Source organism: Leiobunum rupestre, chromosome 6, assembly GCF_980474605.1.
Source record: "Leiobunum rupestre chromosome 6, qqLeiRupe1.1.hap1, whole genome shotgun sequence".
NCBI classification, from domain to species: Eukaryota; Metazoa; Arthropoda; class Arachnida; order Opiliones; family Sclerosomatidae; genus Leiobunum; species Leiobunum rupestre.
In genome coordinates, this window is record NC_143389.1 from 16,905,716 (window position 1) to 16,932,890 (window position 27,175).

Sequence of the window (27,175 nt, forward strand, 5' to 3'; positions counted from 1 at the left end):
GAAAAGCTATGTAAAGAAACTTCAAGAGCAATACAAAATTACAAATGAGAAGACGAAAGGGGTGAAGTGTAGTACAGCGGCCTCATCGAATTTGATATTAATTTTAGTTGCGCCTGATAGACCTTGTCACGTAGATGTCGAGGGTATTTTTTATTTTGGCCGCAAATGATTATTTAATTGTTTAACTTAATTTTTTTAATTTTAAAAATTTCTCATTTTCATTGAATTTTATAATAATTTTGGTTGCGCCTGATAGACATTGTGACGTAGATGTCGAGGGTAATTTTTATTTTGGCCGCAAATGATTATTTAATTGTTTAACTTAATTTTTTTAATTTTAAAAATTTCACATTTTCATTGAATTTTATATTAATTTTGGTTGCGCCTGATAGACCTTGTCACGTAGATGCCGAGGGTAATTTTTATTTTGGCCGCAAATGATTATTTAATTGTTTAACTTAATTTTTTAATTTTAAAAATTTCTCATTTTCATTGAATTTTATATTAATTTTGGTTGCGCCTGATAGACCTTATCACGTAGACGCCGAGAGTGATTTTTATTTTGGCCGCAAATGATTATTTAATTTTTTAATGTAATTTTAAATTTCTAATTTTTGGGTATTTGCACGTGTTTTGTTGTACTTATTTCCGTCGTGTGTTCGCCGGCAACACAGTTTCGGTGTCCTAATGAATTCCACGTGATATTCCCTTTTTGTATAAAATCAATTACAGTTTTTGTTCATTTTCTCGGTGTTTTCTATTATTGGGCCACTTTGTTTCTGATTGAGATTAAAAGTATATACTTGATGCGTAAGGCTTGGTACTGTCCTCTAGGTCGCGTTATAGATGGCCCATCGCTTTTTTTAGTATGGGGTTGGGGAGGCGCTGCGCGCCCCCAGCGCTTGAGCGAAGCGAGTGCGCGGCGCCGTCAGGCGCCAATACGGGGAGTTTAGTAACGTCTTTTACGTGTTTTGGAAGTAATTATCTTCGTCGGGTTGTCGCCTACACCACGGCTTGTTACTGTTTGTTTACGTTTCCACTCTACTAACTTTTTAACATTAAGTTAATTAATTTAATTATCATTTTCGACCCAAAAACCAAAGTTTCGTAATCAACGCGTCAAGTGCTACATTCTCCGCCACCCAAAAAATTCAAAAACATGGTAATTCCCTAAAATTAGTACATTTTTAACATTAAGTTAATTAATTTAATTATCATTTTCGACCCAAAAACCAAAGTTTCGTAATCTACGCGTCAAGTGCTACATTCTCCGCCACCCACAAATACAAAAACACGGTAATTCCCTAAAATTAGTACATTTTTAACATTAAGTTAATTAATTTAATTATCATTTGCGGCCCAAAAAAAATTAGTTTCGTAATCTACGCGTCAAGTGCTACATTCTCCGCCACCCACAAATACAAAAACACGGTAATTCCCTAAAATTAGTACATTTTTAACATTAAGTTAATTAATTTAATTATCATTTGCGGCCCCAAAAAAAATTAGTTTCGTAATCTACGCGTCAAGTGCTACATTCTCCACCAAAAAAAAACACGAAATTACATGAGGCCGCTGTAGTGCAATTTTGCCGAAGAAAGATACCCCATTACCTGTTGGTATAGCGTTATCAAATAGATATTGCACACCAGAGCAGAATAACGATTATCCATATAGACAACTAATAGGAAGTTTATTGTACCTGTTACAGCGTACAAGACCAGACATTGTGTTTGTTGTGATAAGTTTAGCTAGTTATTCTTCGAATCCTGGGCAGAAACATTGGAATTATTTACTGCAAGTCCTACAATACGTGTGATTATGGTCTACATTATAATGGACTGAATGGGATAAATCTAAATGTGTTTTCTGATGCCTCTTGGGGATCAGATTTGAATGATCGCAAATCAACAACTGGATTTGTGATTAATTTAATTGACAATCCTGTATGCTGGAGATCAGTGAAACAGAAGAACATTGCACTATCATCAATGGAATCCGAATACATTGCATTAGCTGAAACATCGAAGGAAGTTGTATGGCTGACCAACATTGTTGAAGAACTATTTGAATTTGTGAAATTAGATAAGAAAAGTAAATTACCGATTATTTACTGTGATAACCAGGCGGCAATACAATTTTCTTTGAATAACATAGAAAATAATAGATCAAAGCATGTTCAGATTAAATATCATTTTGTTAGAGAGTGTATCGACAACCGTATTTTTGAAATTAGACATGTGAATACGAATAACAATATTGCTGACATTTTTACTAAGATTCTGCCTAAAAGAAAATTTCAAGAGTTTTGTGCTATGTTAAAATTGACATATTAACTAGATTAAATTAGGGATCGGGAATTTACATAAATAATTTTTGTATATTGGCTTCACCTATGTCAAAGTAAGGGGGAGTTTGTAAGGCCTTTGCTGTGCTTTGCATAGGATATTGTAAATGTCGTCTGCAAAGTCAATGCAGACACTTTAGCAGACTAATGTTGTCTGCTAAACATAACAGACAATATAGCACACGAATTTCGTCTGCAAACCATAACTAAAACTTTACTTGTTGTGTCATGTTCTTTAGAGAGAGATATGTATATTTTGACATTCTAACTTTTGGTCTTCATTAAACTTAATTATATCTCATTTAAAGATGTCTAGATTATTTACTAATTGCCCTTAATCCCCCACACGAGGTCTATTCAGATGCATTATACGCCTCAGATGAAGATGACAGATATTCCACCAGTGGGTTATTCGTCTACATCCAGGGGAATCCAGTGAGTTGGCGATCAGCCAAGCAGGATACAGTGGCTCTAGCCAGTATGGAGTCCGAATACGTGGCACTAGCCGAAGCCGCAAGAGAACTGATTTGGTTAAATAGTATTCTCATAGAAATCAATCCTTTGTGTAATAATTTAGGTGTTATTAAGAAACCATTATTGTTGTGCGATAACCAATCAGCTATTTATTTTTCCGAGAGTCAAATAGAAAATAACCGAACAAAAACATAGATATAAAACACCATTTTGTGAGGGATCATTTCGAGAAAGGTTTATTTAATTTAGAGTTCGTCCCCACCAAGAATAACTGGGCCGATATATTCACCAAACTCTTACCACAGAAAATGGTTATAGATTTCTGTTTAAGCATTAGATTAATTTAACAAGTTTTGTACCAAACAAATTATTAAATTACAGGGGAGTGTTGTAATTAGCTGACCTTGACCCCCGTATAATATTAGCGCGACCTCTAGTGATAACTTATGTCTAAAATATTCCTTGAGCCTGTTGGTAGCCTTGTTGTTCCTCTTTAGTATGTTGAGATGATAGGTTAGGCTAGAGGACGTTATGCCGAATTCTAAATGTTGGATGTGTAAATATATTGTTTATAGTACTAATTAAATTAACCAGTTTTATATTGCAAACAAGTCTGTTGGTAATCGTTTACTTTCTAACAATAATGAAGTATGTTAGATCAAATGAGAATGTAGCAGATATTTTTACAAAGGGGTTAGTGAAAACTACTTTTAAGAATTGTGTTAAAATGTTACAACTAAAATAATAGATTGTCAAAGAGGGGGAGTGTTGTATTCATATCCTTTGCAACTATTAATTAAATGTAAAAACAATTTAGGCTGGCAATCCTGCTATGAGAATGACGTAGTCTGCTAAAAACGTGGTTAGTAAAGGAGATAGATTAGAGCACTTCCCCATTAGTTCATTGTTGTTTTGTTCGCCATGCAGTTAGTCACTTAATACTAATTGAATATTTATTAACTAATTTAATTCCGTAAATAAAATAGTTTAACCATGTTTAATAATGTGTTGTTAATATAACTTGCCAAATCATACAATAACAGACTTAATCTCAACGGGCTGGGCCAATTCTCTAGCTTCGTTATTACTCGATTTTATTTTTTCGCACAATCTATCCTAAAGGCTTTTTTTTCCAAGTGTGCTCTTAATGGAGTTCTGTTATGGAGGCACCTACTATTCCAAGCTCTTCCAGGTGTGCGATGATGTCCTCCTGCTTAGTAGTCATTACACAGTTTGATAGGCGATACTTGTACATTGGCGTGTATGCTAGCATTTGGACGGTCTCTTCCTCATTTGTTCCCCATATTTTATTTCTATCCTCACCGTTTGAAGATAGGCATACACAGTAGGTTCCCATCGGCCAAATATTTTGTTTAAGGAAGTCTTCCTTGTTTGCTAGTGATCTTGCCACGAAGCACTTATACTTGGAATTTGGGTTGTGGGATTTTGCTGTTATTCTTATGTCTGACATTGTAAGGCCCTTGTTTTGTACATACATTTGTACATCATCTTCCGTGGTTGTGTTCATATAGTTGCCTATAAAGTAGTCGTTCGCATCACTGGTTTGATTTAGCTTACAGTTCGTGATTTTATCAGGGGGCATTTCGCCCTTATTTTTGGTCCTTATAGGAATTCTGGATTTATCGGCGTCTACAATTGCCGTTTTTTATTACTTGGTTTTCCCGGATTACGGGACCCATTCTCATGTACCATATTAAGGTTAAAGCATTTGGTAATTTGTGAATGACTTGGCTCGTTAATTTGATCTTGATCGGATGTAATAATACTTTCTTTTTTATTGTTAGTACTGCTACTCATATTTGAGTGTTGCAATAGTTTAGCTTCAATAGTCTGTATACTTTCACTGTGTGTGGCTTGTATAATTTCTAATTTTCTACTGACATCTTCTCTTAATTCCCTTTTTGCCTTATCCACTTCTACTTGTAATTCTATAGTATGCTTGTTTAAGGTTAGTTTCATATTGGCTAGTTGTTTCTTAAACTCCACCAGCTCATTCTTATCTATCTGCATGTGTACTTGTGGAGCTGCTTGTTCTTTGCATTGACAAGGCTTGTTTAGTCTTTCTCTACAGCCTTTACAGCAGTAGAAACGTTTTTCTTCTGGGATTTTGATATTAATGCATGGTAAATGATAATATGTGAGGCAAATGTCACAGGCCACCATGGTAGCTTTACTGATTTTCTCATCTTTTCTTTGGTATTTACAACCTTGTACTAGTCAATGTTCTGAATCTTCCTTTGGTACATCCTGTCGTCTGCTTTCATCTCCCATTTGAAATTTGAAATTCCAAAGTATCTTAATACCAATTGGAATAACGTAGTGATAATATTAAAGTTTATTCATGCTTTAAAACTTAAAGAAAATCGTTTCGATTATTCGTCATAGTATACTTAAAGTGCTAAATAGAATTTTTACGGAGCAAGAAAGTACACGTCTATCTCAGGCCAAGGGTTTTTTTTTTAAATAAATACCAATTGAAAATATATCGCGGGGGAGATCAGTGTTTCTCCTTGGCCATCTTAAAAGCGCCTGAACCTTTTTTTGTTGATGCCCCTCCTAAAACTAGGAAAGACATGTCACTAAAACTTTCTATTGGGTTGGATTATCCCTCGAAAACTTACAATACCCTCATTTCGCTATCCCAAATTTCCAAGAAATAGCCTAGCGCTTGGACACTAGAAAACACTAGCCTCATTTGGGAACTCTTTATCTGGTGGGTAACTGGTAGGGCTTTACTGGCGAGAGAGCCATAAAAGACATAGCCCACTCTCGCGTACCCCAGAAGCTGAGATAACCTGCTGGGATTTCGTAGAAGACTAGTTTCGGAAGAAATTGTAACCACGATATATATATATATATATATTGGTGAAAAGAACATTTACAAAGATCCAAATGTTATTATAATTATAAAATTACAAATACGAATATTTACTAAATGAAATATATATAAACCCAAATTATTAATAGTAGGCCACTAGGTGCGAATCCGAAATTCAACAGATGCCGGTGCCTTTTAGGTATTAGCATAGCTGATTATATAAAATAATAATAATAATTATTATTATTATTAATATCATAACACATTCGCAGTTATATTCCATTGCTCATGTGTCTAAAAATAAATAATTCTTTCAAAACATAAATGTAATTCACATGCCCCATTATATTAGGTAAAAAAAAACATTAAAGTAACAAACCTGCTGATGGAGTTTCTCATTTTCTTCAATTCTATTTTGGAGCTCCTCGTCTAAAATGCTTTTCTCTTCAATCTTCGGAGAGTTCTGACCTTTGATCTGAAATATAACATTGTAATCCTAATGGTCAAAACCAAAAAATTACTTGGCGTGAACTTTAAATGTGTCTCATATAGCACAAAAACATTCAAATGTTGATCATTGCTTTCATAAGTCACTAATTCAATAAAATGTATTTACATTTGTTAAAATTCCACGTACCCAAAGTTCTTACCTTATTTCTTAGTACTAAAAATCTTATAGCTATAAAAACTATTAACAAAACATCTAAATCAGCACAAAGAAACTAACCACACTAATAATACTTCAGAATCTATTAATCATTATCAGTTTTCCAAAACCAAATTACCATTTAAGTGTCTATCCTCGAGTTTGTTACTAGATATTATTTTACCAGTAATTATTCAGTTAATTAGAATTAGGAAAAAATTAATATTTAGTGGCACCATGCATTTAGCAACAAACAACATTTAACAGAAATACAACATACTCCTACCTTTCTTAATTTAGTTTTCTCATCTGAGACAGCACACAAATCATCTTGCAAAACACTGACCCTTTTTGTCAGTTGCATATTTCGAAAATTCAAACATTCAATTTCTTGTTCAAGTTTTCTCATTATCTGATCTCTTTCTTGGAGTATTTCCTGTAATTGCAGTATTATGATGTCACTATAAGCTAATTATTAGGTTCCAACTAAGTAAAGCTAGAGTATAAGGCCCCATGTTAATGGCAATGTCCATGCGCGAAAATGACAGAAACATATTAGTTTTAAAAACTTTCATGTTAGGTTGTCAGTGATGAATAAAAGTCAAAACATATTTGTCAATTTTATGTTCCATTTTCAATTTCTTTTTAGCAAAGTAAGGATTTTTATAAATGTTATGATTTTCTTAATATTGTCCAAATGCTGTGTATACAATCTTTGATGGTTTGTACTGTTGATTCGCACATTAAATATGTTATTCTATTCAATTTACTTTAAAATGTTTTATTTATCAAAAAACTCCAAAATATAACTCATCAAAAATTACGAAAGTCGGTATATATTGAGGAATGCGAAATAAGTTTTTAGCAAGAATTTTCAACTCTAGTTTCCCCCTTAAAAAGAACCTTCCAAATAGGGAAGGTGACAGTTAAACTAAATCATGAATTAGCCACTCATACTTTTAAATCAGCATTCTTTGACTGTTCCTCAGCAACTGCTTTCTTTAAGACTGCTGTGTGTGTGCGAAGCTGTCAAATATAAATGGAATCTTATTATTACAACTATCTTGGTGTCACAAAATAAACACCCAATTGCCTAATATTTTCTCTTATATGATAATTTTTCACATCTCCATTTTTCTCCTAGCAGACAACGAAAAGAGGTCTATTCGTAGCTAGCTCGTAGGTGCGGTTTGTGAACATTACCAAGGGATGACAATAGATGCCCATGGAAGTCACGTGATATTTTCACATGATCATATGGGGTTTTGGCTCTTGGTCTATCATGGCAATCATTTCAAGGAGGGACTTAGTTATGATGTATGCCTCCCAAGCTATGAGAAAGCCCCAAATAAGATGGGGAAAATGCAGAGGTGGATTAAGCCAATTTGAGGCCCCCAGGAGTAAAAATTTTGAGGCAATTTGGTTTTAGCATTTACACATAGAATAGGTTAATAATATTAAATATTCATTCTTTTACTTTTTCTGTTGTGGCAGTTTTTAACTAAGAATATATCAAGCTAGGGGGCCCCTGGCCGCTGCTTAAGGGGTTTTCCCCCAAGAACTTTGGTTTCCCCTTCCATAAAAACTTGTTGAGGTTAACAGTAATAGTTAGTGTAGGGAGCTGTTGGCTTGCGTGGCTTGCAGGGCTTGCCACCACCCTCCTACGCATTGTAACCCTGCCACCTGAATTAAAGGCTTTAAAAGTCGCTCGATGACTTAGGCCTAGGGTTGTGCCTAGGGTATTAGCCTAGCTGATTATTATTTTATTATTTATCTGCCCTTAATGATATTAAGACAGGCGACAGTGATAAAAAAATTCCAAATAAGGAAATAATTATCATAAATCTGGAATTTTTTTAATCGCTTTATTAGTAAGTCCTCTTTAATAGAAAAATTTCCTCCCTCAGGGGAAGTCTTCGTTGGCTGGCATCTTGGAAAAATCGTTATGCCGATATCATATGTTCTATTAATATTTTTTACATACTTTGAATGGATAGATTATTTCCTATAATAATCTCTACGAAAAGGTCCTAATGACTTTGTTGATAAAAGTGAAGCTTTATTTTGGATATCCCCTTCAGCGAACTGATTTCCAAGGGGGTCCAGAACTATTTACATTTACATTTATACATGATTAAATTAAATGTTTTACAAAGTATACACACAACCAATTTGTGATAGTTGCGTTAATTGTTTTTTTAAACAAATTAGTTCCCTTGATCTCTTGTATAAATGAAGGAAGCTTTTTCCATAGTGTTATGCCTCTGCTCTTGAGGGAAATATTACGAAGTTTCGTATCTAGTTCTTCAACATAAAAATTACGCTGGCTACCTCTGGTTTTGTGATGATGAATTGAATTTGGTTTGTGAAAAAGTTCAGAAATATAGTCTGGGACCAGATCATTAAATATTAGGTACATAAAGACCGTAAGATGTAGATACCTTTGCTGATCAAGAGGAAGAATTGATAACTGGTTTCGGGCCATAGTATCGGAAGATCGTCGAGGCTGACTGTTAATAATTTTACATATATTATTTGGTTGTATTTGTAGTTTTTCTAGTTTTTTTGATGAGGCAGAAACATACAGCACATCACCATAGTCATTTTTAACGTTGCTACATCAAGGCTAGGTCGTAAAGATCGAATAATCCAAGACCTTTTATTTACTTTTTCATAAGTATTAATTATGTGTTGACCCCAAGTTAAATGTTCATCAAATTCTAAGCCGAGGTATTTAAATGTTGTCACCCTTTTTAGTGTAGAATTAGGGAGAGTCAGAAAACCGTCCAAGTCAAAAGAATTTTTCTTATGAAAGAGCATAAAGAATGATTTGGTAGAATTAAGTACTTGTTTTCTCTGGAACAGGTTTTTCTGTAGCTTAAGAACATTATCATCGAGATTGTTAATTAAAAGTTGAGGGTCCGGGTGAGAGGCGCTAAGAGCCTGATCATCGGCGTAGAGTAGTAAGGTGCAATCCTGGGATATGGCTAAATGTACCCCATTAATATATATCGAGAAAAGTATCGGTCCCAGGATACTTCCCTGAGGGACCCCATGGTTAATTGGAAGAAAAGTGGGTGAGTGTTCTTCTAGGTCTACTCTTTGCATTCTGCCCTTGAAGTATGATTCAATCCAGTTTAGCGATTCCTCAGAGAAACCAAGGTTTTTTAGTTCCGAAAGAAGTATTATGTGATTAACTGTATCGAAAGCCTTGCTGAGGTCGATAAACACGACTCCCACTATGTGCCCCGCTGACAATCTAGTAACGATGTATTCTAATAAGAATGTCGCACAAGTTATAGTCGAGTAGCCTGGGCGAAAGCCAGATTGATGCTTGTAAAGTAATTTATTCCTTGTTAAAAACGAGAGAACTTGCTCTAACGCAGCCCATTCCAAAATTTTTGAGGCACAGGGGGGGATAACGATTGGGCGATAATTATCTGGATCCGTAGAATCTCCTCCCTTATGAAGTGGAATCACCCGTCCAAGCTTCCATTCCTCAGGGTAGCTTGAGGTTTTAAAAGAATTGTTTATTATAGAAAGAAGAAAAGGGGCTAATATCGGACCCATTGCCTTCAATAATCTTGGGGGAATCAAATCGGGTCCAGTTGCTTTATTAGGGGCGATACGCTTCAGTAGTTTAATCACTGTCTGCATGTCAATTTCATTAAAGGTAAATGTTACATTGTTGCTTAGAATTGTGGTTGGGATACTTGTAGTAATTGTCGATACTTGGTTTAACAGACATCTTTCCGCAACCGTTTTAAAGTGTAAGTTGAGAGTATTCGCTATTTGTACGGGTGCAGTGTATAAGTTGCCACTTTGGTCCTTGATTTCAGTTATGTTACTCTTTGATCTAAGCTTGGTGTGTTGATTTAAGACTTTCCAAGTTTTAGCATTATTTCTTTTGCTTTTATTAATTTCATTTTTAAAATATGATTTTTTAGCAGAACGTAGTTGGTTAGTCACTTGGTTTCGAAAGATTTTACAAAGATCATTATGTTGATTATTATCATTAGGATTTCTTCGGTGGCCATGGTGATTTCTTAGGTGCATTAGTTTGCTTTATTTAGTCGTTGATCCACGGTGGGAGACCAACGTGCACCCGAATAGATCTTTGTGGAGCGCAAATATCTAAGGTGTCAGTTACTGAGGATTGAAGAGTCCAACAGAGAGATTTAGATTTACCTTTGTTTTTTAGTTGACTTTGTAAGGTGACAACAAAGTTTTCAGGATTTGTCAGCGATAAGTGCCGGGTCTGGCTGTTTAGATAGGGTAATTTTTCGAACGCAGTATCCAGGTAAATGATCAGAGGCGCAGAAAGGAAGCATGGCACTATCAATGATTCAAGACGGGTGAGTTATATAAATATGGTCGATTAATGTTCCGGATATTGGTCATGTAACTTCTTTAATTACTTGTTTTAAAGTTGCAGTGGCTACTTGGAGAACTTTAGTGTTGTTGGAATTAGATCGCGGTCTAAGGTCGCAATTGAAGTCTCCCAACAGGACAATTTCACCAGGAGCATTAGTTAAAATCGATTCAATATGTGGTCGAAAATCGTTAAAATGTTGAACTGGAATGTTTGGCGGACAATAACAAACCCCAATGAGGATAGGTAGGGTTTTAAGAAATGTAAATTGACACCAAAGCATTTCAATGTGCGAGTCATTTGGAAAGTTGACAATATTTGGCGAGGACCAGGGCTGTAGGTTGAGCTTTTCCTTTGCGTAAATACATAGACCGCCCCAACGATTTCTAGGTCGGTCCTTTCGAAGAAGATTGTAGCCATTGATATGTAATAAGTTGTCAGTCAGGGAGTCGTCTAGCCATGATTCCGTGATGCACATAATATCAAAATCATAGTCATTTAAAAGAAGGATAACGTCATCCAGATGTGGTAGCAGGCTGTGTATATTTATATGACCAACTTTAAGTCCACTGAGGAGCATCTTAATTTCAGTTGTTTCCTCATTAGTGTTGACGATTAGTTTTTCTGATGCAGAGAGTTCTGTTCAGACTTCATCCTTTTCCAGGGTAACTTGAGGTCGTGGTTTTCTATATTTCATGATACGTAGGGGATTTGGCCAATTTTCTAATTTGGGGATAATGCCATCTTGATTTGTTGGAGAGTCAAAATGTAAATATTCGTATTTGTAATTTTATAATTATAATAACATTTGGATCTTTGTAAATGTTCTTTTCACCAATATATATATATATATATATATATATATATATATATATCGTGATTACAATTTCTTACGAAACTAGTCTTCTACGAAATCTCAGCAGATTATCTCAGCTTCTGGGGTACGCGAGAGTGGGCTATCCCTTACCAAAAAATAAGTTGGATTTCAGTTTGTATTTAGTTTGTATGCACATTATACTTATTTTTTGGTAAGGGATGTCTTTTCCCTTACCAAAAAATAAGTTGGCTAAAAACCACTTACGACAACTTGTATTTCAACTTGGTTTTCAGTTTGTATTTGGGACAAATGCCTACTTAAAAATAACTTAAATCCTCTTTATTAATCAACTTATTTCGAACTAAACCAGAATCAACATTTACATTTAACTACTTAAAAGCAACTTAAATCCTACTAGGGAAACATCTAAAAACCAACTTAAAAATATTGTAATTTCCTGACTACTAAAAACCAACTAATTATAAACTTAGCAAAAGCAGTATTTTGCTACCAACTGAATAACAACTTATTACCCCTTTAATAGTAACTTGAAATATGCTGACAACTTGAGCCTACTTAATACCAACTCAATAACAACTAATAATGTGTATACAAACTAAATTCAAACTGAAATCCAACTTATTTTTTGGTAAGGGTTATGTCTCTCTCACCAGTAAAGCCCTACCAGTTACCCACCAGATAAGAGTTCCCAAATGAGGCTAGTGTTTTCTAGTGTCCAAGCGCTAGGCTATTTCTTGGAAATTTGTAATAGCGAAATGAGCATATTGTAAGTTTTTGAGGGATTTAAGTTTTAGTAACACGTCTTTCCTAGTTTTAGGAGGGGCATCAACAAAAAAGGCGCTTTTAAGATGGCCAAGGAGAAACAGGGATCTCCCCCGCGATATATTTTCAAATGGTATTTCTGTGTTTTTGAACATTTGGATTTTCATAATTAACATTATAACGTTAATTCGTTTAGTTTATCTTGTGTCCCCTCGTCAATTATTTATCCCACAATACTGTTTATTAAGTAAATTTTAAGTTGGCTTTAAGTGGTCTTTATTAAGTAAGTTTAAATTTGGTTCTAAGTCTAGTCTAATTGGTGTAAAGTTGTTTTTAAGTAGGTTTTTGGTTAATATTTAGTTGGTATTTGTCTCAAATACAAACTTTAAACGAACTTTAAGTAGTTCCCAGGTAAGTAGGCCTGATATCTCACTCATGCAAAAGTATTATTTAGGACAATGTCAGCCCAACCTATACTGCGCAGGCCACATTGGGCCCTTGAAAGGTTGATATGCTTGGCTAAAAAGATTGGGCCCTGGAGACTTTTCTCATGTTTATTGATTCCTGTAATATAAATATAATAAAGGGTGAATGTTTTTTTTAATTTATTATGTTTTACAAGTGATTTGTATTTATTTTTCACTTCAATGTTGATGGTGATTTTTTTCAATTTCTTCATTTGAAATATGTTCTAGCTGGTCTGCGTAAGAGAAAATTTTCTTGGGTGTCTTCGCTATTGAGACGAACCAGTTAAAAATCGATTTCTTCATCGTAACTATAATTTTCTTCAACATGTCTTATGTTAGAGAAGAACAGAACAATAAATTAAGACGAGGACAGGCAATATATTACAGAAACGAAATTCCTCTTAATGTTGTGAATGTCCTAAATAAAAATACTAAAAACCCAATATCCTTTGATCAAAAATTACATGGATGAAATAAAATATCAACTTGATAGTGTGAGAAATAAACAGAATACAGAAATTATTTTAATGGGCGACACGAATTTCAACATAATGGCACAACCAATTGCGTCAAAAACAAAGCTCTTACTAAACACTTTAATGGATTTTAAATAAGTAATTAAAAACCCTACCAGAGTAACAACTGGCAGTCAAACCCTCTTAGACCATGACTATGTGAATTCTCCAGATAGGATACTAGATGTCAATGTGTTTCATACGGGAATCTCTGACCATAGCGTAATAAGCCTAATAAGGAGGAAATCATGTCCCAAAATCAAAAAACAAGAAAAGCTGGTCGAAATTATAGGAAAATGAAAATTGAAGACTTTGTCAATACAGTACAGAATGAGCTAAAAGAAAGAGGAAAAAGTATGACAGATCCAAATAAGGGAATCACAATGCTCCAACAGGTGATTACTAAAAACTTGAACTATCACGTACCGTATCCAAGGAAACATGTCCCTCTAAAAAGCACCCCAAAAGAGTCCAGATTCAAGTTTAAGTTACAAGAGAGTCCAATTTCAGATTCAAGTTTAAGTTAAATTAAATTAGGAGTCAAACAGATAACTATCTTCGGTCAACACGTAGAATGTTGGAAAATACATAGGAGAGTGAAATTCTTTTCTTGTGTTACGTACTTTTTAAGTTCAGTTTTAAATTTTAGTAGAGAGTCAATTGTCTTTAAACTACAGGGCCCTTGATTCCTCTTTCTTTTACACTTTTATTTTTTTTAAATGTTTAGCGAAATAGAAATTTAGTTCTGTACCTCTAGTCTTATTATTTAAATTATTTCCTATGAACCAGTTTATCACATTTTGAGGGGATTTTTTATTTTTTTTATGCATAAAAGTTAGAAGATTAGTTAAACAACTGATTAAAGGTGCTTATATTTGCAATCTGTTTAGCTTCAGTCAGTGAGCAGTATTTAGATTTTTTGCCAATGAATTTGGCCACCTTATTTATTACCGCCTCTATCTTTCCAAGTTCATTCTTACTTGCGTTTGCAAAAAATATGTTGGCATAATCTAGAACAGGCTTTATGATGGCGTTATAGAGAATCTTGAGGGTTTCAGAATTAAGATGAAATTGGAGTGGTCTCAGCAACCACATCCTCGTTTTAGTTTTGTTTATAGAGTAAGATATGTGTTTATGCCATGCTAAGTCCTCATCAATCCATAAACTTAAGTACTTCATAGCAGTAGTCCTTTCAATTGTGTCGGCGGAGATATTCAGTATTCCCTGCACTTCAATCTTCTTATTTCTATTTGGCGAGAAGATCATGAACCTCGTCTTTTCCGGGTTGAGACATAGTCGTTTTGAAGTTAGCATAGTAGTCAAATTTTCAATATCCTCCTCCATATTTTTAATTGCAACGTTTAGGATTTCATTAGTAGTGGTAATAGCGTTGTCATCAGCATACTCGTTACCCATAGAATTGTTTAAAGATTTCATAGTAAAATATCATGTTGCACAGTATCGAAAGCTTTAGATAAATCTATGACGTATTTTCCTTTATCCAAGTTCAATATAATTGTTTCATAGAGATTGAAGATTGAAGTAGTAGTTGAAGGCCCGGCCTAAAGCCTGACTGACCGATATATAAGGCATTATTTTGTTCTAGGTGTTGGGAGATATCATTATTTGCCACCTTTTCACAGATCACGGAGAGGCTGGCCAGGACTGTAAGCGGTCTATAGTTATCTGGAATATCCTTAGGTCCTTCTTTATATGCCATGATAGTTTTGCCAGTTTTCCAGTGTTGAGGGAAGACTCCCATTGTGAATGAGAGATTAATTATTTAAGCTGCCAAACTATATATGATTTTTGGAGATGTTGCCTTATTCACCTTGATTTTTTTCAACAGTTTGAATATTTGATCTTCCGTTACTTGCGTAAACTAATTTAGAACCGTTTTATCAAAATTTACTTGATTGCTAGTTTCTGCTGATTTGTTTTGTTTAATTTAAGGTTTGAATAAATGAGTTTGTCCACCACACTCAGAAAGTGCTCATTAAAGCATTCCGCTATTTCTTGTGGGCTTTCATATAGTCTACCATTGTTAGTTATACTTGTAATTGTCTCTGTTTTTCCCGATTTTATATAGGGTTTTATTGAGTTCCATAGCTGTTTTGAGGTTTTATTATCACTTAGTTCTGATTTGAAATATTCGTTTTTAGCTTTCTTATTTAGAAACTTTATTACGTTAAATTTTATAATGTTCTTCATAATGTAGACGGTATTGCTCATTACTTCCGGTCCTTGCTTTAGTTTTGTATTTATCTCTAATGTGCATTTCATGCAAACTTAAAAGATGATTCCAATAAAGCCATTTTATTATTATTATTTGAACACGATTGTCCTCAGCAAATAATGCAGATTGTGGAACACTGGAGCTCAACTTTTCTACAACCACAAGCTGCGTTACAGCCTTTTGAACACGTGCATGAAATAGTTTTCAGAATTTTCTGAGGAGACGGATCTTTTGTAGAGGTGATAGGAAGCAATTAAGCCATATTTAGATTTTCTCCAACCCCAATCTTGCGGAAATGCAGCTGCCTGAGTTGGAGGCAATGTCGCGAGATTGAAATTATTTTTTGGTCAAGATTTAGCAAAAATCTGAGACCTGAGTTTGTCAAGTGTAATTTCATCACTTTTGCCTCCATAAAGTGCTGCAATAAAAAGTTGCCCCCCCCCCCCTCTTGATACCATAAGAATGTGCCTCAGGATTTTGCCTTTCCAAAAAAATAAAGAAGTGGAATCACATCCACTAAAAGTGTGTATTAACAATATATTATTTAGTACATTTAATGGAAGATTGGTACTTGAGGTACAATACATCTATTGGTTGGTTTCTATAGACATATGTTAGGTCGAGATGATGCTAAAGCACTCGACAGGACTAAAATGTCAATATCTTTGCTTACTATAATTGAATAGCTGTTATTTTCCGATGATTCAATTGCAGTTTTCACAAGCAAATCGGCATCTTCATCAGCTGGTTTTGTTAGAAAACCCTCAAATTCTAGTTTTCCATGCAGCATGTCAATAATTTGACTTTTAATTTTATCGTTGGATAAGCATTTTTCTTGAGACATAGTAGTCGTCATTGTCTCACAAACTGTACATTCACAACCGGCATATCTCTTCAATCATCGAAGTCGCTCAGCTGATTTAATAATAAAAATAATAATAAGCTAGGCTAATACCCAAGGCACCACCTTAGTCCCAAGTCATCTAGCGACTTTTGATGCCTCAGACAGGTGGCCGGGTTACAATGCTTAAAAGGGTAGTGATAAGCCCTTGATGCCACGAGAACCAACAGCTCCCTACACCTAGGAGCAACAAACACAAGGAGAACGCAGCTAGCCTTTAAACACACTAACGTTGTGTTGTGTACAAATTTCATTGGACAAACCTTTACACTCAACGTTTTACAGAAAGGGGGAAGACAATTTCCAAATTTTTCCCTTCCGACAGCAGCAGGCAGTAAAGCGTCTAATCAATGTAAGTACACAAGAAAATGCACGACTTTTGTTGGGTTGCGTTCTCCTTGTGTGGAGTGTTGTGTTAGTTGATCCTAGCCTTCTCTAATTATTATCATTAACCTCTACAACTTTTTATGGAAAATACAAGTTTTCACCCAGTGCCACAAGTTGGAATCTGTTGTTAAACATTTCGTTCAAGTTACTTTGACATTTTTTTCAATAATACTTACTTATGTCTCACTCAGTTACTTATGAGACAGTTTTGTTTACATACGTAGTACAAGTTTTGGTCGCGTGATGGCGCCACCATATAGTTAGTGGGTATATAACAGATAGCAGAGGCAGATTTTCCCGCACAATCTCATAGTTGCTGGTTTAACTTTCACTGATGGCTTCTGCTTAGTATAATTGTTCAACTTTTACTTTTGCAAGATGTCTTTATTGGCACTTTAACCTATTATATATATATATTTAACCAAGTTCATTTATAATTAAATATACCTTTATTTTAATTATTCATTTATTATTGTCATAAAAATCCACACAACAGAATCAAACCAGGCTCATCTTGCTGCGAGACAAAAGTACTAATCACCCCACATAATTCTACTGGGTTGTAGGGAAACCCGTCAAAAATGATAGCATTGTTCGGGTCAAGTATTTTTTTACATGTGTAACATATTTTGAAAGTATTTCATTTTGCTTCTAAGTCACTCAGTGAAGCAGATGACCAGTCAACTTAATCGTAAAGAATCGGTCGGCCTCCACATCATAGAGGTCATGAACTATTTTAAAGCTTTCGATTAGGTCAGTGCGAAGTCGATGATCAGAAAGGGACAAGAGGCCCAGGCGTTTAAGTCGATCGTGGTAGGGGAGGGTACATAAACCCGAGACAAGTTTCGTGGCTTTCCGCTGCACCCTCTCCAGTCTGTCAACATCTTTGACTAGGTGAGGGTACCAAATGCTTGAGCAGTAGGCAAGGTGCGGGCGGACATAGGTACTATATATTATCTGTTGGGGTCTCTATGCATTTAACTACTTGAATAAATAAAACTGAAGTAAAATCCAAATAAGTTTATTTACATATCTACAGCTTGCCGTTACCAAGGCTGGGAGAGAAGTGCCACACATACAGTCTGCCACCAGCAGAAGAACTACACCAGCTCAGTTCAGTTCAGACAAGTGTTAACTGAACTGTTCCATAGACTAAACAATCAGCTTATATATGACCTTTATGGCAAAGACTATATATATTCATACAACAACACTCCCCCTTCTTTGATATAAATGGCAACCATATAAATTAAACACAACAAACCATTAATCAATTAACTAACAACATATTAACAACCCAGATTAAGCAAATTTCTAATATTCATAAAATTATGTTTCACTAAAGCTTTTGTTAAGATATCAGCAGCATTATATTGCGATTGAACATACAACAATTTAAACAAATTCCTATCAATATCTTCTTAAACCAAATGAAAACGCACATCAATATGTTTCGACCGCTGCTTCTCTACACTATTTTGAGCGAAAAATATTGTGGCTTGATTATCACAAAGAATTGTCGGATCCCAACACTAACACCAAAAGTTCTGAGTTCTTCAATGATTGGTAAAAAACCATAAGAGTTCTTTGGTTGCTTCAGAGACTGAATAAAACTCGGTTTCCATTGAAGATAGGGATACTGATTTCTGGTTCACGGAGCGCCAAGATATTTAACAGGAACCATAGAAGACTGCATACCAGCTTTGTGATTTCCTTGTATCTCTATCTGAGCCCCAGTCACTATCACTGTAGACAAGTAGATCAGGATCGGGGTGTTTCTTATAAATCAGTCCATCGTCAAATGTTGTGTAAAGATACCGTGCAAGGTGACACAACCAAGCCCATTGTGTATTTCCCGGGTTGCTACTAAATTGCGACAAGGCTATGACAGCAAAAAGAATATCAGGCCGTGTTAACTGAACTGTTCCATAGACTAAACAATCAGTTTATATATGATACAACAATAATATCTTAATGATACGTGAAACATGGTTTTATTGCGGGTAAATAAAGCATTTCCAACGTGTGGGTGGGTCAAGTTTCTCGCAACTTCCTTCGAAAAGCATCAATTTTATCAAAAAATGTCATCCTTTTCTGTTAAGATTATTATAGGGAATAACCTACCCTTGGAAGTATATAAAAAAATTTAATAGAAAAGTTGATATCAGCAAAACACCAACGCGGATCGCCCCGATGGGGAAAAATGTATCTATTAAAGAGGACCTACTAATAAAGCTATTAAAAAAATTCCAGATTTCCAAGAAATATACAGCATTAATATCTAAGGTTTACGATTGAGAATATTAAGCCCTAAGTAATTAAGTTAACCCCAGAGAATTAACAATACAGTAAGTGCTAGAAATAAGAACAGATTAAGTGAGTGCATGAAAATTAAGTGCTTAGCAACATCAATTACCTTTGAGTATTCAGTAGCAAGTTTTTGATATTTTAAAGCAAAATCTGCTCCATTAGCAGCAGAGTTGTCCATTTATTCACACCTGTTAAGTTAAATTTCAAAAATTAATTTTAATTACAGTAGGAAGGAAACAAATAACTCAATTTATCACAACCAAATTTCACAATATATATATATAATAAAAACTATCTAAATGTACAGAAAAATAAAGGCAATAAAAGTCGCTAGACAACTTGGGCGGGTGGTGCCTTGGTTATTAGCCTAGCTGATTATTATTATTAAGTTAAAACTATGTAATAACATGGTGAATTATAACCTGTATTATGAATGGTACTTAGTTGGAGCGAAGAATAAAAACACCAGACTATTTTTTGGTAAAGAAGAACAGGGTCAACTTTACAGTATTGGATTTAGATAGGAGCCTTTCAAGATTTGATTTTAGGTTATTTCACAATAAATAAGCATTTGTACACTGTTCTTACATAATTTGATATTCTACATTTCAAACTGCTGGAAACCAATTAAATGCACATTTAGAAATCAAGCCTTTAATGGAGTTACCCCTATCAAACATTCTTTCTTGATAAATACACTTAGGCTTCTACTAACCCCAAAAATGATGGAACCATCCCTGTACAAAGCCCTATGGTCATGTGAGGCCCCTAGAGGGCTTTTCTGTAAAAATCAAAAATTTAAAAACAATGTGGAGAAGGGGGGGATATTGAAATATCAAACTATGGATTGTGTAAGTTCAATTTTACGTAGTGAAAGTATGTTATGCTATATCTGGTATTTTAATCAAATTATAAACTAAATGCTTACGCGGACATAAAATGCCTGTTTATATTTAGTGCCCAAGACTTAAATTGGCACCATTAACCAAATGTCGAAGTATTTAATTAAAATCATTTACATCGACATTACAGACCACCACCATTTTGAATTAGACCAATACTATCGATAGTTTGATATTTTGATAGCTGCCTCTTCTGCACACAGGCATTTTCATTTTTGACAGACCATAATTTTTGATTTTTACGGAATAGCCTCCCTGGATTTTGCCCAATTGGTTCTTATGCAATGACAGTCCTGAGGAGAAGGCTATTTATTATTTATCCAGGATAATTAGGGCCAGATAGTCTTAGCAGCTATGAAATCATTAAATATAAAGAACAACTTTGAAGGCACACGGATGAACAGTATAAATTTAGTCAATACTAATTTATAAAAAAGATTGCCCACAAAAATGAAGCATCATTTAAGCAGGGGTTCACTAAATGGAATATACGCCTCCCTGTCAAGGCTACTATCTAAAATAAATATTAGATACGTCAATCTTCAACAGCGATTTTATAAAAAATTATAAAATTAAATTGATAATTTATTAAAAATACGATAATTATCAAATAAAACTATAAAATAAATATGTTAAATCAGAAAATCTTACAACTTAAGGCATTGATGATTGATCAATTGCTGAGCAGATACATTTGCAGACGACCAAGAAACCTTGTAACAGACAGCTCATAGACACCATTTGCAATAAATTGTTCGGAAATAAACGCTTCAATAAAACTTCTTCAAGGAAATCGCCAAGAAGTAATATATCCGATATCCATTACCTAGTACTTGTTGAAATAATGGAAACCGAACTTTTCACCTGTACGGTAGGCAACAAGTGTTTCCTTTTAACTAGGTAGCTTTTTTTTCATTATTTCAACTACTACTATCATAAGTGTATAACATTTTAAAATAAGTGTGACACTTCCTATTCTTCACATGCAAAAGTTTTACTGCGAGTTATTCACAACAGTGGCGCTGATTGCTTTTTTTCCCAATGGGGGCCGAAGCTCACAAATAAACTGGGAATGAGGCTGCTAGCAACACTTTCTTGTTACGGATGCTTAAAAGTAAACGGCCTTTAACATCGGCGGTTTTACCAATGGGGCAAAGCCCCCATTGATTTTTCCCAATGGGGCTTCAACCCCGCCGCCCCCATGGGATCAGCGGCACTGATTCACAAGACAGGCGGCATTACGGGCTTCGTCACGGTTTGTTGTCCGCTTGCTAACGCGTCACACGTAGCCTTTGACAGAGCCTCGCTAGGGGGAGATTTTCTACTTCTGGTAACGTCACTCCTTTATTTTGTCTAGCTCTCAGTAAAATATTCCCCAAAGTGACAAACTTATAGGATAATATTATAGACTTATGCTACTATATAAACAGTAACTTGCAGGTCCTGGCTCTCGGAAATAATTTTTCTAGGAGATTTCCTTGAAGATGTTTTACTTAAACGCCTATAGGACCGTTCATTATATTTAGAATAAAACGCAGTACTTTGGCAGAATATGCCGCCTCATTAGTCTTTCCTCGTCGTTATTCGTAAATTTGACTTCTTAAATAATGATACTTGGATTTTATTATAATTTTTGAATCGTTTGCTTATATTTTGATAAGATTTTTTGAAGAAGAAATGATTTTATGACTTTTTAATTAGTCTGTAGCAGACGCTAGATTATAGGCGCAACTTCGGAGGAGCTAGCGCCGTTACGCCACCTCATGTTCCACCTAGAATCGTTTCAGCTAGGAGCAACAAACACAGCACCCCACACAAGGAGAACGCAACCCGTCAAAAGTCGTGCATTTTTTGTGTACAGTTCTCATTGGTTAGACGGCTTAGGGTCTGCTGCCGTCGGAAGGGTATAATTCGGTAATTGTCTTCTCTCCCCCCCTCCCGCCCGTAAAACGTGCAGCGTAAAGAATCGTCCAATGAAATTTGTACACAACACTGCGTTAGCGTGTTTAAAGGCTAGCTGTGTTCTCCTTGTGTTTTGTTGCTCCTAGGTTTCAGTCACAAAATCTTGTGCTTAAATAAAATAAAACTTATTGTTACATACAGTGCTTCCACATGCGGGGATTTTTTTCCTTTTCCGGGATTTTTCAACCTTCCAAAATGCTAAAAGGGAATAATGCAATTTAAGAGGGAATACGGGAAAAGTGAGGGAAAACGTCATTTTGCGGGGAATAAATGAGGGAAAAGTGTTCTTAGCACGGGAAGAAAGGGATTTTTTTAGTTTTTCTGATAACATAGCCTGTTGTAGACGTACTCTAAATGTATATTTAGTCCATGGATATGTTACGAGTCACAGGTGTAAAATAAATTTCCAATACGTTAGACAATAATGAAAGTCATGATCTACATATCCATTTGCGACTTTTGAGGATATATTTTTGTAAAATTATTTAAATTTAAGTACTTTTGTACAAAAAAAACCTTATATTTGGAATTCGTTTCAGAATTAAACTGAATATTTATATAAATTAGTACTAAAAGCTCCAAAATATAGCGAGGGATAAAAAATGGGTATTTCCAATCCAAAAATGGGATAAAAGGGATTTTTTGTTAAATGAAATTATCGCCAGAGGGAAATTTAAGACATCAAATGTGGAAGCCCTGTTTACATAGTAGCTGAAAACTATTCGTGAGTTCTGAACCGTTAAGAGAACGGCCTAGGACTGAGCTGTGACGTCACGCAAAAGTTCTGGATAGTTCAGAACTTTTGTACGAATAGTTGTGATTCAAATTAGAATCGTACGATTTGACGTACGCAGCCCGATGTGCAGACGAATTTTAGAGATTTCAACCTTGAGTTCCGGCCAGTACTTGCTCTTGAGCAGGTACCATTTAGAACGGTTCCGAACGGTTCAACAAGAGGTTCTTGTCTGCCAATAGTTTGCATTTGGGTAGTTCTAGAATTTTTTTGCCGAATAGTGCGCATGGGGACTGGTTGAACGGTTCAGAATTCACGAATAGTTTTCAGCTACTGACTAAAGCCTTACGTCACGGCCAACTTTGATCACGCGCTGTTCGCGCTACTACGGCCAACACATTCGTCGAAATTCCGCGAGCAAGGATTTTCCCCCTATAAACTGTACTAAAATGTGTAGGAGGTCAGCGCCACGCTCGGTTGTTATATTGTCTTCAATGTAAAAACTATACTAAAAATAATAATCCGCTAGGGGCGCTGACGTCATACACATCTTTTGCTCATAGGTTAACACAGAAACGTCAACGAATGAGATGGCCGCTGTAGCGCGAGAGATGCGCGAGAAATCAAAGTTGGCCGTGCTTACGTCTAGCACTTATTTGTAATTAAAAACGTTTCGAGCAGACGACAATGAATTGTAAGGCATCGTAGAATGTTTAAGGTAATATTATCTTTTTAAACGTTTACAGCTTGGTTTTAGTATAAAATAAATTGCACTTTCCAGAATTATAATTTTGGTAAACCTATTAGAAATCTTAAAATATTAATAGAACAATATTTTGTGAAGTCATACTTAAATTATAAATATTTCTTACGATTTAGGCCCAAATAGTTTTAACCAAAATCATTTGATATCATTGAGCGCGAAATTTGAAAGATCGGAAAACGGTAGTAGAATCAATAAATTGATACATTAAGCTGCTGAGTATGATTGCCACATCTTTCAACGATATTATGACTTAGAGTTTGCGGTTGTGATTCACAGAAAGGTATATCTCAAATGAAAATTAACATTAAGGCTGATGTAAACTTATTGTAGTGAGCTCTTCAGAATTTCAGATTGGTGGATTAACTACTGACAAATAAATGGAAAACATTGCACTCATCACATGTGGTCTCTTTCTTCTTCCTTTTTGAGTTCACTAGTTTACCATTCCAAAGTGATATAATTTATTCACCCACTAACATTAATTTCGGAGAATGGTTCAACTCATAAAGGTTTACTCTTTGTGTTATTTTTTTTTTCAATTAAATACTTATGTTTATTTGAGTCTTGTGCCATGCAACTGCAGTTTAGCAAGCCTAATTTTCAAACTAAGTTTATACATTTATATAAACCAGTCGGTGCTTTACAACATGCTAGTGTATTGTATATTTACACTATGACCATATGAACAAAGGAGACAAATTAACCAGAAGCTCTTTCAGGCAGAATGAATATTAGACACCAATGATTGGACTTATAAGTGAAGATGTAGCTATTTTCCACCAAACTTACAATACACTCCTGCGTTTTAACACAGCACTCTCAGCTTCTATATAATATATTTATAGAAAATATAACCCATGTAACATTGAAACCATTTACAAAATACTGTTAAATGTAGCAATTTTAATTTTTAAAATTTTCAGATTATTATGATAAGTCCCTTATTTTCTATCAATACCTTATCCTAAAATATTTACAATATTGTACATGGAAATTCTGTGTAGTCGATAATTTATATAAAATGCTCTTATTTAATTTTAGGTCCTTTAAAGATTTACATGTGAAAAAGACAAATGGCAATTTACTCAAAATGTTTAACTTAAGTTTGGAGAAGGTTGTTCACATTTTAGGTTTCATTTATCTCTCCAATATTACTTTCAACATTTGTTTTGCTGAAGTATATAGAGGTAAGTGTCCTTTATCTTATTGATAGTTTTTTCACACCACCTGGAAATTACACTTTCAGGCATAGAATGTTCAGAGGTGAGATTTGGGAGGATTTTAACTGTTGAAATATCTCAAATGTTAAAAAGTTCTTAAGTTTTATTAACTGGCAAAAGGCGGTGCCCATCACGCCAGAAAAGATAAGGTACATAGTAGTGACTTAATGCAGACATACAGAAAAAAAAAAAGTATATACAGTCAGATTAACAAGAATAGTCAAATTTACAAGAAAAGAAACATAAAATGAAATGATCATTAAACACACAGAGGCACTTATGGCAAACCGAGGAACTCCCGAAGTGCCGGGCCGAACTTCGGCTGAGGCAGACACTTCAAATGGTCAGGCAGCGCGTTCCAGTCACGGACCGACGAGGGAACAAAGGAGTGTTTGCGAAGTTTTGTCCGCATGAAGGGCAGGACCATAGTCTGCGCGACACGAGCACCCCGCGGAGAACGCAGTATGGTTTTAATCCAAGGGTACCCATTACACACTCGAGAAATTGGGTGTACATTTACAAAAAGATCAGTTACTCAATTACTTGAAATTAGTATTGACCGATATTGTAATTTAAATGATATTTTAGTGGACATGTGTGGTAAACATGTTAAATAATTGCGGACCTGTGTAAGCCAAATTAGCAAAGCCATAGTTCAAGGCTAGCAGGGCCATCTGCCTTGTTTTTGAGAAAATTGTTAGAAATATTGGAAAAAAATCAGTATTTTTATTTTTTAAATCTGTATGGGGTAATTAACTGAAATTATTAATCGTGGTATGGGTATGATATCGGTTTTGGCCCATCACTACTAAGAATCCCAAAATTAAAAAAAATTTCAGTAAGATGTGTTTCTGGTATTCAATCGGGTACCCGAGTCCTTCATCAAGGCTTAAAAATTACTCGGAAGAGGGCTTATCCAAATATTTTATTGATAAGTCCATTTTTTACAATAAGTTCATATTTTTTACCAGTTTTAATTTTTTCTTCCGAGAGAACACACTCCGGTACATGACACACTAAAAACACGGCAGCATGTCTGGTCCACATGAGAACAAAATAGTTTTCTCCTTAGAAATAGTAATAGTAATAGTTAGTGTAGGGAGCTGTTGGCTCGCATGGCTTGCAGGGCTTGCCACCACCCTCCTACGCATTGTAACCCGGCCACCGGAATTAAAGGCTTTAAAAGTCACTCGATGACTTAGGCCTAGGGTATTGCCTTGGTTATTAGCTTAGCTGATTATTATTATTATTTGATTATTAATCAGAGAAGTACCTCTGTATTCCGCTGTTTGGAAACGTGTGTGAGGCTACGGAATTTAATCGGCAGGCTGTCAGTAATTCGAATAAGCGTTCTAGGTACTTATCCTATTTCAAGGGTTTTCTGGTTTTAATATTTTTAGATTCAACCTTATGCAGTACCACCTGAGAAGAGATAAATCGCGGAAAAATGAGAATATTGCTTGGCTGTGTTTTTATCAAATGAAAATATTTAGTTTTAAATCTGGTAATTTTTTATAGCAATGAGTCAATTTAAATTAAATTAGTAAATTGAAGAAATTATAATGATTTTTCTAACATGTATAGGCGTTTAGAAAAATCTAACATTTCAAGGACCTGTACTAGAGGTTCATAATAAAAATACTGCCTCTCTGTTGTGATTTCAAAGGATTAGATTCTTGTATTCTATTTGTTAATGGACCTTGTATTTTTTAAATAAGAAAGTAGTTTTTTTGAAGGACATGTTAGCCAAAAATCTAATAGCTAGTCCTCTTGCGTACCATTATTTCTGTTCATTTTTTGGAAACTCATGCAATTAAATTCAAATGATTTAGCCCTTTAACTAATATATATATTTCTTCTATGGTTAACTTAATCATTAGTTTACTATATTTTTCTGTGTTACTTAGGTGTGCAATCAATCGAAATTTAGTATATTGTTTCTAATACCAGTATTTGATGCCCTAAAAATGTATCTTATAACTTGCAACTTTTCATTCATACTATCATTATAGACAAACTACCAAGCATTGACTGCCCAAGATCTGATTTCGCGGATTTATATGTTGATCATCATGTAACACCTTGGGGTAACACAACAGCTGGCGTTTATGAAAAAGTGAAGGAAGTGCTTACTTTGCCAGATTGTGTGAAGGCATGCTGTCAAAGGGATAATTGTGATGTTGTATTTATGTTCAATAGTACATGTTATTTAATAACATGCTCAAGCGATAAAGCTTGTGATCCACTTCCTAGAACTGGAGAAAAGTTTGATCAAGCCTATATGGTTAGGATTCGTGTAGGGGGTAATTTTCTTTTATCATTTATTTTAATTTGATGGGCACAGGTACGATATACATGCCTTTTTCTTAGGATCTGACTTAAATGAATCCTATATGCATATCTCTGACAACATTGATTCCTCTTTGGAAAATGATCACACTTCTGAAAGGTTTGTTTTTTTTTTAATGCAAAGTATTTCTGTGTAAGGAAAATAAAGA

General features: G+C 34.9%; 2 protein-coding genes across 6 annotated transcripts in view; one reads left to right on the top strand and one right to left on the bottom strand.

Annotated features, from left to right (window-relative positions):
• Window positions 1-20,731, bottom strand: part of LOC149939563 (protein phosphatase 1 regulatory subunit 21) — a 74,240-nt gene extending 53,509 nt beyond the window's left edge. The window contains exons 1-5 of one of the 3 annotated variants that reach the window (XM_090180073.1): window positions 20,648-20,731; window positions 19,201-19,282; window positions 7,264-7,332; window positions 6,653-6,742; window positions 6,040-6,135 (exon numbers count right to left, since the gene is read on the bottom strand). In XM_090180073.1, the coding sequence (XP_090036199.1) occupies window positions 6,040-6,135; window positions 6,653-6,742; window positions 7,264-7,332; window positions 19,201-19,272 (327 nt within the window). In that variant the 5' untranslated portion in view covers window positions 19,273-19,282; window positions 20,648-20,731. Of the gene's footprint in view, window positions 1-6,039; window positions 6,136-6,592; window positions 6,743-7,263; window positions 7,333-19,200; window positions 19,283-20,647 lie in introns of all 3 variants that reach the window. The other 2 variants (XM_090180072.1, XM_090180074.1) reach the window with 2 other exon arrangements.
• A 2,482-nt stretch (window positions 20,732-23,213) lies between these two features.
• Window positions 23,214-27,175, top strand: part of LOC149939564 (dyslexia-associated protein KIAA0319-like protein) — a 29,853-nt gene continuing 25,891 nt past the window's right edge. For 2 of the 3 annotated variants that reach the window (XM_090177456.1, XM_090177454.1), the window contains exons 1-4: window positions 23,214-23,409; window positions 24,499-24,644; window positions 26,690-26,980; window positions 27,048-27,126. In XM_090177456.1, coding sequence (XP_090033582.1) covers window positions 24,548-24,644; window positions 26,690-26,980; window positions 27,048-27,126 — 467 coding nt within the window. In that variant the 5' untranslated portion in view covers window positions 23,214-23,409; window positions 24,499-24,547. The remainder of the gene's footprint in view (window positions 23,410-24,498; window positions 24,645-26,689; window positions 26,981-27,047; window positions 27,127-27,175) is intronic. The other variant, XM_090177455.1, reaches the window with a different exon arrangement.